The 14010-nt window shown below is 37.8% G+C and overlaps 1 protein-coding gene across 4 annotated transcripts in view; it reads left to right on the forward strand.

Moving 5' to 3' along the window:
- Positions 1-14010, forward strand: part of PIK3CB (phosphatidylinositol-4,5-bisphosphate 3-kinase catalytic subunit beta) — a 170206-nt gene that overhangs the window by 148623 nt on the left and 7573 nt on the right. For all 4 annotated transcript variants that reach the window (XR_002100665.1, XM_019533092.1, XM_019533094.1 and 1 more), the window contains 5 exons: positions 505-683; positions 1372-1481; positions 1836-1914; positions 12938-13105; positions 13315-13438. Coding sequence is in view for 3 of the 4 variants with exons in the window: in XM_019533092.1 (XP_019388637.1) it covers positions 505-683; positions 1372-1481; positions 1836-1914; positions 12938-13105; positions 13315-13438 (660 nt within the window). In the remaining variant the exon portion in view is untranslated. The remainder of the gene's footprint in view (positions 1-504; positions 684-1371; positions 1482-1835; positions 1915-12937; positions 13106-13314; positions 13439-14010) is intronic.

Raw genomic sequence — 14010 nt, forward strand, 5'->3', positions numbered from 1 at the left:
CCTTTTCGTATGCTGACTTTAGAATGGACGTAGGTACTTAATTTTTGCTGCCTAGTTGGAAAATGTTAAACTGTCCTCTTTTATATAAAACTTTTTGGATCCTGAAGACAGAACTCCTGCATAATTACCCTTCTGTGTCATACAGGATTATTAAAATTAATAATAATTCAATATATTATTGAAAGTGTGTGGGACTTCATCTCCTAAGTGCCTATATTGTGCTTTTGAAAATTGGATTTATGCTTCTAAGACGCATAAGTACTTCTGAAAATATTTATATTATGACTTTTTTTTTTTAAAATGGCATCCTCACTGCAATTTTTCATATTCTTTTGAAAGAGACTTTGAACTCCTTGTTAGGCTTAGCTAGCTTTTTAACTATTTAAACTAAGTGTTCAAACTTGCTTTGTAATTTGAAGGTGAGTTTCCATATTTTTATATATGGACTCCAGATAGTTTTAATTATTAAAGCTAATGCATTAATACTTAAAAAACCTATTTCAGGTGGAAGCCCTTAATAAGATGAAAACCTTAAATGGACTAATAAAACTGAATGCCATGAAGCAAAGCAAAGCAAAAGGAAAAGATGCAATGCACACCTGCTTGAAACAAAATGCTTACAGAGAAGCACTTTCTAACCTCCAATCTCCTTTGAATCCTTCTGTTATACTCTCAGAACTACAGTAAGTGAAGAGTAACCTTGTTTGTTTTAAACATAACTTGTATATGGAAACAGTAAAGCAGAAGGCTTATGCAGTTTGACTTCTACTGGCTTTGCTGGTCAGCAGCCATGCTGATGCAAGTTACATGGTCAAGGGTAGGAGAAGTTCAGTCTGGCATCTTCCTAGCTATGTGATGAAACTGCTGCCTTTTGAGATTAAAATGTCAGTTTTAGTTTGAGTTTGGAATTTTTTCATCATCCAGCTTAAAACTCTATGCCTTTTAATGAGCAAGATATCTATTTGACCTCCTACTTTAATATATTTAAACCTAAAATGTGAATTAGACTACAGTTTTGGCTTCTGTTCACAATAAACTTATATAAGACATTGAAACACTGGTTACTAGTTAAATGAGAACAAATCTATATATAATTTGCTTGGGGTAGATAAAAAGTAGGTAATATATTGTTTACGAAAACTATGGATATATATGTGGTATGTAATGGATGCCGTGTAAATTTTCCTATTACAACTAATATCATATTAGCAAAATGAAAGTTAGGAATGATATTCAATTTATCTATCAAATAATTCCCAGTGGGAACTCTAAAACTATCTTGCTTCATAATCGTATTTGATTTCTTGGAGTTGAAGAGCTTACTTAACTGAGTAAAATATATTATGTTTTTCTTGTTATGTTTTTCTACAGCATTGAGAGGTGTAAATACATGGATTCTAAAATGAAGCCTTTATGGATAGTATACAACAATAAGATGTTTGGAGGGGATTTTGTAGGGATAATTTTTAAAAATGGTGATGGTAAGAGCTACTGAGGTATTTTTTTGGTTGTAATTTTTCTTTGCATGTATCTGTGTGCTTTTTATTGCTATATCTTTCTCTTAGACCTCTGCAGCTTTAACAAGCAGGCAACCAATAACGTATCTATCCCATAGAAACTAGTTGAAGTACCAATTTATCTGAAGAACTATGATTTTTGTGCTAACCTCACGTAACCTCTACGATTGATTGAATATTTGGTTGGAACCTGTTCTTTGAGTTAGCATAATGATTGCTATATATATGTTGATGTAACTGAGTCCTGGCTGATTTAATTCCCAATCATACAAAAAAACTTGAAATTATTCTATTATAGTAGCATTTTTTGTCCTACAGATCTACGGCAAGACATGCTGACACTCCAGATTTTACGTTTGATGGACCTCCTTTGGAAAGAAGCTGGTCTGGATCTTCGGTAAGAATTTTTTTAGCTGAATATATTCTTCTCAGAGTGGGTAATTAATTCCTTGGACATCGCTTGCCCAGGATATAATAGATGTATGATAAACAGGCTACAAGAAAAAAGCTGCCTTATGATTGAACTATATGACTTCACTTTACATTGCTAAGAGAATCCAAAGAGCATCATAGAACTCTCCAACCTATTGTTTTCAGTTTTTCATTTAAATTGGATCAAGAGACAATGAGAGTGTTGAATTTTTCTCTGTGTTTTTTGGTCTAAGAGATTGGCCACAGGAAGAAATAATTGGAATAGCAAAGAGAGAAATGATTTGGTATATTGTTGTGTACAGTGCAAATGACCACTTTTCCTATGGTGCAGGCTGGCAATTTTTGTAATACTGGGAAATATTGTTTATCTTGTTTCACTACTTCCATGCTGTTACAAAGCTTGTGTTCGTTTGGCTTCAGGAAAGACTTCTTGACTAGGGGTATAGCAGACAGGCTTACTGTTTTTTGGCATGTATAATAAATAGCCTGTTTGATATTCCATCATGTAAACAAACTTGCAAATTAACAATGATTGGTGTTTCAGTACTAATATAAATGTGATTTAGGCAATCTTAGTTTTTGTTGGAATCTGATGCTGTGTAAGCTCAGGTGAAGTCAAAACTTAAAATGCAGTTCTCTGCCAGCCAGGGAAGAGAATTTTGAACCAAGGATGTGCTTATGTTTAGCTGTAGCAATGGGGCTGGCTGAGTTGTGAACTAGCAAGGGACTGGCCACAGAGGGAGTGTGCATCTGTAACATGCTTGCGGTTTTCTAATAGTTGTATCTGAGTGACACAGAAAAGGGTGGGTAATCACTGCCTTAAACTGTTTAAAAGTAAATCTGCTTTGGATCCTTTACAGAAGGATTTAAGTATCTGACTGAGAAATCACATTTATGGGAAACCAAAAGGTATCAGCATTCTTTTTTAAATAGACTATTAAAGACTCAACCCATTACCTTGAATAGTAGGAGTTCCTTGCCACATAGCGGGAATAGTATCTGTCCATGCAGAAAACGCAGGGTATAGAAATTATTATATAATACAAATAATGAAAATCATCTGTATTTACTGAGACACTGTGCTAGGATAAAGAAGATAGGATTATCACAATTTATTGTTTTTAGGGTTTTTTATTGATTTAAATATTTTCACATTCAACTCTTGTTTTTTGTTGTTGTTCTTTTTTTTATGACTGACACTAATTGATATTAGTAGAAGTGAGTTTAGTGTTTTCTGCCAGAACTGTAGTTTCACTATTGCACATACTTCTAACCAGAGCATTAATTTCTTTGATAAGAAGTTTACCATTTCTACAGAACAGATGAAATTGCCACCAGCAATACGTACAAAAGGCTTTTGGAACCAAGAAGCATTTTTGCCTATGCACTCACAGTTCACTACTAAAGTTGCATGCCTTAAGAAAAAAAAATTATTCTGTGGCCTTTTAATTTTTTATCTCGAGTTAAATATCTTCCTCTTACTTAGCCAGACTAAAACTTGAGTTCCTTAATTTAGTTTGGCAATTTTGTGTTTTTTTTACTATAACACCTAAAAAGTTGCATTTTAAAGGCAGGAACTACGTAGATTAAGGTTGAAAACAGCACTAGGAAAGACATTGTTTTATTTTTTTTAATATCCCCCGCTCCCCCCCATCTCTTGCTCACACTCACACTCGCACTCACCCATCAACAGATATTTCAGTTTGTTTTTTTTAACAGGCCACCTCGGTGAAGACCATCATATTTCTGTGGCATTTTAGTATGTAGTTTACAGTAAGAAGTACTGTTTAAAGCCCCGCCAGTGCCACTCACTTTGTGACCTGCAGCTCCATGCCCCCTGGCCCTCCAACCCCTGCATCCAGCTGCTAGAGCTGCTTTCACCACCATGCCTGGCTGTATGCCAGCCATGTGAATGTGCGTTCATAGAGGCACATGATGCCCCCTGCCTCCAAGCACCTTCTTCCCTGCTCCTCCCTTTCTCTCCCTCCAGCCCCAATTAGCAACTTGCTAAGGCAAACCGTGAAGTTCTCAGAAAAGCTTTCATGCTTTACAGAGCAAAATTTTGGATGTTTATTGATATTTTTAAAAAACACCCAGTTAGAGATGGGAGGACCCAAAAAGAGAACATGTCTAAGCCTAGTTTCTATGGGCATTTTTATACATGCAAGTGCCACAGCACTGGGCGCTTTAACACTGGCAGTTGTATAAGCGGTGAAATGCATGTCAGCACTGAGAGCATGGTGGCAGTATACTTTTGAACTAAAACACATAAGAGGTGCTTTAGTTAAAAAGTGTACCACCACCATTTTCTGCTCACTGACATGCATTTTGCTGCTTATACAACTGCATGCAGCGCTGCACAGTTCGCCTCGGCTCACATGCAGAGCAGATTCAGTTAATTAAGTCTGCTCAGAAGTGGCGGATCTCTGGTGTGTTGAGGGACAGAAAAGTATGTGTATAAATGCCCTTCAAGATATAAGGTACCTTGCATCAAACAGAAATCAACTTCCTTAGACTTTGTTGTTATATTTAAATAAACCTCCATAGAACTAACTATTAGAGAATTTATTGTAACCTGTTGAGCTTGGGCTATGCTTACTGCAGGTGTTTTCACACTTAAGTGAACAATGCCATTTCCTTATCAATTATGTAACTTTTCTTTCCTAAGATCAGCTTTTCAAGCTAAACAGTCTACATGCTGCACGCTGTAACCTCAGTTCTCCTGACTCTGAACACGTCCTGTGTGAACACTAATTAACTCTTCTACAGTGGATATCACAGAGGTCTAATTCCTATAGAGAACAACAAAGTCTGATTCCATTGATTTTTAGTGTTTTTAACCAATTTGAATTAAAATGGAGAATAAAATCAAACACCACCAGCAAAGAGAACTCTTTTTACAGTAAAGAAGAAAGAAAAGTTCAATCTTGTTATAACAAGTTAACCTTGTTATAATTACTTCATTTTTAAATGGCCTTTGTTAAATAAATATCAGAATTTGGGAACTGAAAAATAAGATATTGAGCTTCAAGCCCCTGTAGGTATGTATGCCATTTTCATGGTAATATTCAGAAGGAAGTGTCATTTACAAAAGTACAGGAAGAGAATTTTTTTTCCAAGTTCACTAATTTTTAGAGACTTTTTCGTCTACATTAATGCATCTTGAAATGGTTTCTCCCCTACTGTGTTGTAAAGCCTTCACTGCCACACTGCATTGTAAGAATGGGAAAAGTCCATGATTTTTCATAGTAAAGTTAATACTGAGGTACAGTACTACAGTGGTTTCATTTTTAAGTTTCTCAGTTTATTGCATGGTGAGTCTCTATAATTTAAGAATTAGAGACTTAATTATAAGATACTTCACTGGTCCTGAACAAGTTTTCAGATGATACTTTTGTATGACAATTAAGCAAAATAATGCTGTTCCAGCTGTCACGATGGGCTTGTGTTGAGAAGAGAATAAATGCAATTTCCTATCATTTTTAACGCTCAGAAGTTGATCTGCTATAAACTTGAGGGTAGGAGTGGCTTCCATTTCTACATTCTTGATGTAATTTGCATCAGAGTGTAAGTTGATATAGGAGTGAAAGCTTTCAACTAGAATTTAAAGTGTAAGTATGTTGTTAAAATAGGTTACAATAAGGAACTTTTTCAATTGTTTGCTGTCTTCTAAAAACTCACTTTTCTCAAAGTAAAGGGCAGTTTTTCCAAAGTGCTCTGAACTGAGGAGTTGCCACCACTCCTCTTGGGATCTGTAGGGCACAGAGGACTTCAGACATTCCTGTCCTTTCTGCCTAAAGAGAAAACATTTTAAATTAGTTCATTAGCAGAACCTCTTAGGTTATGTTTTCAAAAGAGCTTTTCCTCAACTAAATTAACTTGCTTGTCATATTAGTCCTCCCTGTTTTTCCTTATAAGTTAAAAAAGTACCCGTCTTAAAGTGTGAGAGATGCAGCTATTTTTATCCTTTCTTAACATATGTCCTCAAATCCCAATCACCATTTTTGTATTTGATAAATATTAGATTGGACAACATAGAACTCATTTCACAAGCAGAAGACACTACTCTTGCATCATAGTCTTTGTTCCCTCAACCCACTCACTGGTGTGTTAAGTATACCATCTGTGCAGTTTTATCCACCCAAGAACTGAAATTACTAGGCAAGAAATACAGCACTTGAGTGCAGAGCAGTAGCCAATAAGCACCCTCCCATGACTGTTCATCAACTGCTATGAATTGATTGTTACAAAATGAGTGAGGTTTTTTGTGGGGGGGGTTTAAGGATTATCTTTGGAAGCAATATTCTTAGTTTTAAGGTATTTTAAGTATGGTTTTAGTGTTGGATATTTTATGATTGATTGTTGTCCATAGCTTGAAGCCACATGAGGTATGAAACTGGAGTCTAGCACAATTTGTGATTTTTATTAGACTATGTACACCATTCATGAGGCTAGACATTGGTCTGTTTTAAAACAATATTCAAGATGTACCAGCTGGAGGAATTGAGCTCATCATTTAAACATTCTTAGTTGAAAATGAATAGTGTGACCTTTACACTCACAAAGCATCAACCCAGACAGATAAGGAAAGTTATAAACAAGTTATCAATCACAGAAATATGCTACTTATGAGCAGATTCTTTTTAGTAAAGTCTGAGATATACAAAGAATTTAAATAGATAAATTGTTTCAGGAAGTGTCTGTTTGCTTGAGGGTAGTTGGCTGTGTTCAGTTTTGTACAGTTGAGCATCGATTTGGTTCCTCTGAAAAATAGAAAAAAATGTTTGGGCCAATTGTGTTATTGTGAATAGCCTGTGGGAAGCTGCTCTGGTGCTTAGGGGCAAGGACTTTCTCCCAGACAGCTGTGGAGCTCCAAGTCAGACACTCTATAGTTGCTCATTTTCTGAGGGTGGGGTTCATGACTTCTTCAGCCCAGCCCACACACTGTCTAGCATGCAGGACTGACTTTGAAGGGTCATTTGACATGTTTACTCTGAATGTTTTGTCAACAAAGCAAGACAAAGGAATTGTCCATGCCATCCAAAAATTGTCCTTCTAAACTTTCCATAGAGATGAAAAGAGGATTTCCCAGAAAGAGTGAGTCTGCAATGGAGAACTAAACCAGAGTCTCAAGCGGACTTGTTTGACTGAGGACTCCTCCCCCTTTTTAATCCCTTTTGAATATATGATAAACAAAAAATTACAGCAATGGAAGGTAGTGCAGAGGCAGAAAAACAAACAAGTGTGCAGTCAGCAGCATCTGAGCAAGGACAGAAATCTCGGCAAGCAGCAGCACAGCCCTGGAAAGGGAAGTGTTGGGATCATGTGTTGTCTTTCCACATTCCAAAGCTGTAGAGGGAATAAGACGTGCACAGCAACCTAGCCTTCCACCTGGATAAATGGGCCTGCTTTACTGTCCACATTCCCCAATGGATATGGAAAGATTGCCAAATTTTAAAATCCTTGCCAGTTGCAGTTTTAAAATATTACTTGTTTTTCTATTGTAGACAAAATGCTATGAAAGACCATCTGTTTTCCATGACTGAAGTGAACTTCTTTCCACATATACTGTATGTTTAAGGGGTTTCAATTCGTAATTCCCAGGCAGCTGGGCTTTGCCATTTTTGCTTATTGTAGTCTATTTTAAGTCGAACGACAGCACGGGGAAATATTCAGTCACAGGTTTCAGTTTCAAACATAAAGCTACATGCAGAATTTGAATGGTTTATTTTTTACCTACTACTTTTGTGCATACAGTTCTTTAAGAACTTTTCCTGTTTTTTCCATAGTTTGTGCATGTTAAATATGAGTAATTAAGGCGTGATTAATTAAAACTATTGTTTGAGAATTTCTACAGAATGAAATTCAGATGATTGATTCAAAATACCCAGTACTAAGAATGAATTTCAGAGGATCAATTCAAAATACTCAGTACTTTAGAGAGAAACCATTTTTTACCTGAAGAATTTCTAAATCTGAAAAATGGTATATCTGTAGCAAATAATATTTAATAAAAAGTTACAGTATTTAAATGCATGCAAGCTGTAGCTAAATGGTATTGTGCTTCCCTTTCCAGAGCATGTTGTGCTATCATGGGCTTCCCAAGGCTAAAATTATTACTTACTACTCAGAGTAATGCTCATTTAATTACAGTGTTTAGTAATTGTTTACAACAGTGACAGGTAGAGAGGTTGATCATAAAATCATAGAATCATAGAAAAAATTGGGATTGGAAGGGACCTGCCCCCTGCTCGAAGCAAGACCATCCCTAACTATATCATCCCAGCCAAGGTTTTATCTACCCAGGTCTTAAAAACCTCTAAGGATGGAGATTCCACAACCTTGCTGGGTAGTTTGTTCCAGTGCTTTACTACCCTTCTCTTAAGAAAGTTTTTCCTAGTATCCAGCCTAAACTTCCCTTGCTGTGACTTGAGACTGTTTCTCCTTGTAGTGTTTTCTGCCACCACTGAGAACAATTTAGCTCCATCCCCTTTGTAACCACTCTTCAAATAGTTGAAGGCTGCTATTAAATCCCCTCTGTCTTCTTTTTTTCCAGACTAAATAAACCCAGACCCCTGAGCCTCTCCTTGTAAGTCATTTCCTGAGCCCCCTAACCATTTTTGTTGCCCAGGATACATCCCATGGACCCTTGTCATCAGGTCCTCAAACCTCCCGTTCCATCTAAAATTTGGTAGTGTGGAGAGCAGTGACCGCATTAATTGCTATAGTTCCTATAGCCATGGCAATTAACACTGCCTCTGCTTACCATCTCACCAAATTTCTGGACACAAGGGAAGCCCCATAGGCCAGATCTAGAATCTGGAGCCAAGTCATCTGGCTTACAGAGCTGTGCGTATGGCTGTGTGTAAGGCCAGAATTTTGGTGGTGGGAGGAGTGGTAACAGCTGCATCTCTGCAAACCACAACAATCAGTTTTGTCATGACCAGATTTCAGCCCCATGGCCCGGATGACGCAGCTCCACACTTTGGACCTAACCCACAGACTAGCCCATTGAAGCAGATGAGGTGGACCCACTGGTTTAGAAGAATTAAGCTGTCAAAGTAACTAGCTGGTGGAAGCTAATGACTGAAATGATTTTCTGTGATTTTGGAGACAATAAATTGGGAAAAGACAATGGTATTTGTTGCTAAGGGTCATTTTGTAGATCTGTCAGTGGTCATTATATGGCCTTAAAGAGGGGAAAGGGGGAAGTATCCCACTGGCAGATGTTGAAGTCAGAAAGGCCAGGATGAGATGGACAGGCCCTGCGGACTTGTCCCCAACTTGACTCCTGTCAAACTGTCTCTCTGACGAGGATGTTTTTTCCTCCACTTGTAAGCACACTGTCCTCAAGGGGCTGAGTAGCTTTCATCATTGCTTGCTTTTGAAGGGGAAGTTGTTGGATTTGTGCCCAGTTAAGCTACAAGTAGGATGGGTTGAAATCCCATGGAAGTACGCCAGCATTCACTTTAACCTGGCAATACTTGGCTCACGTTCGTCATGTCGTGATAAAGATGGGCAGTGCTTCCTTGTATCATGAGTGCTGAGGTACTGTAGTTATAGAAACTCTTGGGCCCACACTGCTGGATTTTTTAATCGGGAAAGAGATTAGAATAGGAATAAGAAAAAAAAGTTCCAGATCTGTAATTTCTTTTTTAAAAAGAACACCAGGTTTCTGAAATACTTAGCAATAATGGGGATCTATGTAATAGCCAAATTGCTTACATTTAAGCTTTATTGGGACTAAACATTTATTAAAACATAGATGGGATTTTGTTTTTCTGTCCTATCACTCACTGGAATGAGACCTATTTAATTACATTGCCAAGGTGATCATTCCTGACTATATTTATTAATGCTTAACCTAGTATAGTTTAAATATCCAAAGAAACATGATTTCTGTCACTTTAAGAAACTGTTTTATGAGCTCTTGTGTCAAGTAGGTTTTATTTATATTAATTTGTTTAATATAATTTATCTTAGTTTGATTACTCTTGAATAAATCTCTCCTACTTTCATGTCAGTAGTTAAGGAGGGTATCCTGCTTCACAGTTAGTTGTCTCTTAGACTTGTATATTCAGTTCTTTAAATTTTTTTTCCCCTCAGTTGCACAGTTTTCCTGAGCAAGTTTAGTTCCAGTCTGAAGCCATGATTCAGTAGTCAGGTCTTCATGGGCACAAATGTTAGCCAATCTGCATCCATTTTCAGAATTGGAAACTCTTGCTTTTTATGCAATAAGAAACCTAAAACAAATATGCAAACCATATTTGCTGCCCCACTCTGGGCCCTGCTGGCACTGGCTCTGGGACACCAGTGCAGGCCCCATGCTCCTACCCAGCTGTCGCTGCGTGCCATGAACCTGCTTGCTGCCACTCCTGCTTGCCTGCTGTCACTTTCACAGCTTCCCGCCTCCTCACTGCTACTTCCCTCCATCTCCCGCTGGCCACTGTATCACCATGTGGTTTCCGGGTGTAGCGCTGGGACCACAGCAGCCAACTTAGCCTGAACCTGAGGACTGGGGCAATTGTCCGCCATCCTCCCTTCCCTTTTCCCCTCCTCCTTATCTGAATTTCCCTCTTGCACAGGGAGGCAGGAACAGCCCCAGGGACCCAGGCCAGAACCCTCTGCCAGGTGTGGGCTGGGAGGGGAGGGGCCAGGTCAGCCTTGCTTCTACAGCGGCTTGGTTCTGCAGGCAGCTCCCCCTGGGTCCTACTTCCCTTATCTCCTGTCATCTTTGACAGGCAGTCAGGGGCAGATTAATATTAATTTTCTAAAATTTTTAGGGGCCCTGTGGGCTAGGTTGAATGACCTGGCAGGCCATATCTGGCCCGCGGGCCATATTTTGCCCACTCCAGGTCTAGGTCTATACTCTGCCGTCGCTGATGTTTTACAGTCCCTTGCACTATAGTATTTTCAACAAATTTCACCAGGATACAGGGTGTTTTCCTGAGTTCTTTGTGGTCTTAGAATTGTCTGTGTAGATGGGGTTAGGAGGTAAGGCTAGAATGAACTTTTTAGCTTCCCCTCCAGCCCTGCCTCAGCTTACCTCTTTGGTGGTCCTACCGCTTCCATAAACAAGGACACAGCTAAGATGTCGGGGCCTCCGGCAGTATGTTCTGGAATTACCTTCTAGTCCTCCTCTGCTACTGCAGTACATTTTTCATAGGTCAGAGTCATTTCAAACATTTTATATTTTGTGACTTCCTCTAAATATATTTTAGACTTTGTGTAGTGTTGGATTGAAGTAATTATAAAATCAGTAATTAACTTTGTAATATTTGTGCCTGTTTTGTCATTACTGTTTCATGAACGTGTGTACATCATTCAGTGTTTGTGTCGTTTAGTTCATGCACTTTTCCATATGTTAATGTTAGAACTGGCTACTGTATTGAAGATTAAAATTTTCCCAGAGTTAGTGGTGGGAATAATATACAATTAGCACTCCAGACTAGTTGAGTCTAATTTTATATTTGAGCTGTAAATATGGCCAGCATCTCCTGATGAAAATACTTCTCTATACAATAATCCTAGTTTATATAACCCCTTCTTTACTCCTGAATCATTTTGTTTGTACTTCTTTTGGTCATCTTTAATTTTAGTTCTATTTTACTGGAAGCAAAATGGCTCAGACTGGAGACTAAACGGAGTACTAATCCACCTGACATACTTGCTGTGTGCTCCACTAAAGATTAACATTGCCACTGGCCCTGGTGCCTCGCAGTGCATGCATTTGGCTTTGACAGTCAACAATAAAACTGACATCCTAAAACTGCCATAATTTGTCGAAACTAACCACCTTGCAAAACATGGGTGGCATATTAATGTGTGGAGCATGTGCTTCATTCTGTTTTGGGGTAGTTTTTTGTTAAGCTGGTGTCCTTTTGGTATCCTATGATAAAGCTCATATTTGGAACTTCAGAGTAAAGTAAATGTACCACATTCCATGACTGCAGGTTAAATGGGCAGTTGTTCCATAATTGTGTCCAGAAAGGCCCCAAATCTGGGTGTCCTTCTACTCAGTGCCTCATGATCACCAGTAGTTCTGAATGAGTGTGTGTCATTTCAGTGTCCCAGTTCAATTAGACTGCAGATCTTGCATGTCACATGTTCTCATCATGCTAAAAGTATATGACTTCCATTAGATAATATGCACTATTACTTTGTACTTGTTAGTGATGCACCCAAGCATCCTGTGCCCTTAAACATATAGGGTGGGATACCACAGTGTTCCTCATTATTTGTGGGGAGGGTAGGGGCTAACTTATAAATTAAAGCAACACATTTTTTCTCTTATAGCAAGCATGATCACTGACTCTCTTGAAGATGAGAAATTGAACTGGAGAAAAAAAACTTAACTTTTAGCTACGTCTCCCCTTGTTTCATGCACTTACCTGTAACTTTCCATGCTTCAGTGCAAACGTTTTTGAGGAATTATATAAATACTGTATAAAGCCAGGCTAGTTTAAATAGAATTAAAAACTGTGTCCCTGTTTTTTACATGTTTCTGTTCATAGTTTTCAAATGCTGGAAAGTATTACTATATGCATATTTAGGGGTGGCACGCTAGAATTGTTAATTGAAATAAGAGAATAGGGATTCTGCTACAGAGTAACTTGATGCTTATTTACACAAATGTCTTTTGAAACCCTATGTGACAGTGTGAACGGATTTTTAAGTGAGAGTAACTATATAAATCGCTTCATTTACACAGTAAACTACAAATGAAAATATATAGCTCCCTCTATCATCCCTATTACAGAATTACACTTCAATAAAAACCTGATTTGTTTTATATTTCCCATTATTTATTTGTACTTCTAATGAAGTGCTGATCTTTTATTTCTGAAAGCATGTCTATGTATTAACTTTGAAGAGTTCCTCATAAAATTAGCATAGATAGCCATTCAGGAAATATTTACACATTTAATATATTGTTCCTAATCTCTTTTATTTATTTTTTTTTACCTTTTTTCTTTTGTTTGTTTCAGGATGTTGCCATATGGCTGTTTAGCCACAGGAGACCACTCTGGCCTTATTGAGGCTGTTTCAAATTCAGAAACTATTGCAGATATTCAGCTAAATAGTAGCAATGTTGCTGCTGCTGCTGCCTTCAACAAAGATGCTCTCTTAAACTGGCTAAAGGAATACAATTTAGGGTAAATTTTATTGCATTTTCTTGCTTACACCTGAAGATAAAAACTTCCACATAAGGTAAAATTGTCTTTGAGGCATAAGGAGAAAAAACACAAACTCTGTTTTAAAATGTCCATATGTGATCCAGTTTCAGCAAATTCATATGTTTTCTTAATGTTAACACACCAAAATGAATTTTTTGGTAACTATTTCTTGTGTTTTGTATTTTTAGAGATGACTTGGATCGAGCTATTGAAGAGTTCACCCTGTCTTGTGCTGGCTACTGTGTAGCTACTTATGTGCTTGGAATTGGTGACAGGCATAGTGACAATATCATGGTCAGAAAGAATGGTCAGGTAAAAACCCTGTTAAAGATATCCTAAATTATTATTCTGAGTTATTGAACAAGGCTCACTTTACATTTTTTTTTTTCAATTAACTTTGTCTTAATTTTGAGTAGCTGCTAATATAAAATAAGGAGACTTCTTGTAGACCTGGATGAAACAAGTAAATTTTAAAGATTTAAATCAAGGAACGCTAGTGGATTGAAAGGCAAATGTAAATTATATTAATTATGTGTCAGGTAAAATTTCCCTGTATAACTCACTCTTCTGATGGCCATATTAAGCCTTTTTGGATAGTGTTGACTAAACTGTAGCCATAGTCACAAAACCTTGCAAACAACCAACCTTGAAAGAATATAGGCTCAAGGGATTTTAACTAGAGATGCATACATCAGTCCAATATCGGATCAGCACCAATATAAACAAAATTTACTATATCAGAAATCAGCCATATCAGGCTGATAAATGACCCGTGCATGCACGCAGCCGCAGTGCAGTACAGGTTGCAAGGAGCATAACTTGGCAGCTTGGAGAGCTGCGTCCAGCTGGTAAGTCTGGTGTGGTGGAAGGGGAGGGGGGAAAGG

Source organism: Crocodylus porosus, unplaced genomic scaffold, assembly GCF_001723895.1.
Source record: "Crocodylus porosus isolate Cpor-Errol unplaced genomic scaffold, CroPor_comp1, whole genome shotgun sequence".
Lineage (NCBI taxonomy): Eukaryota > Metazoa > Chordata > Crocodylia > Crocodylidae > Crocodylus > Crocodylus porosus.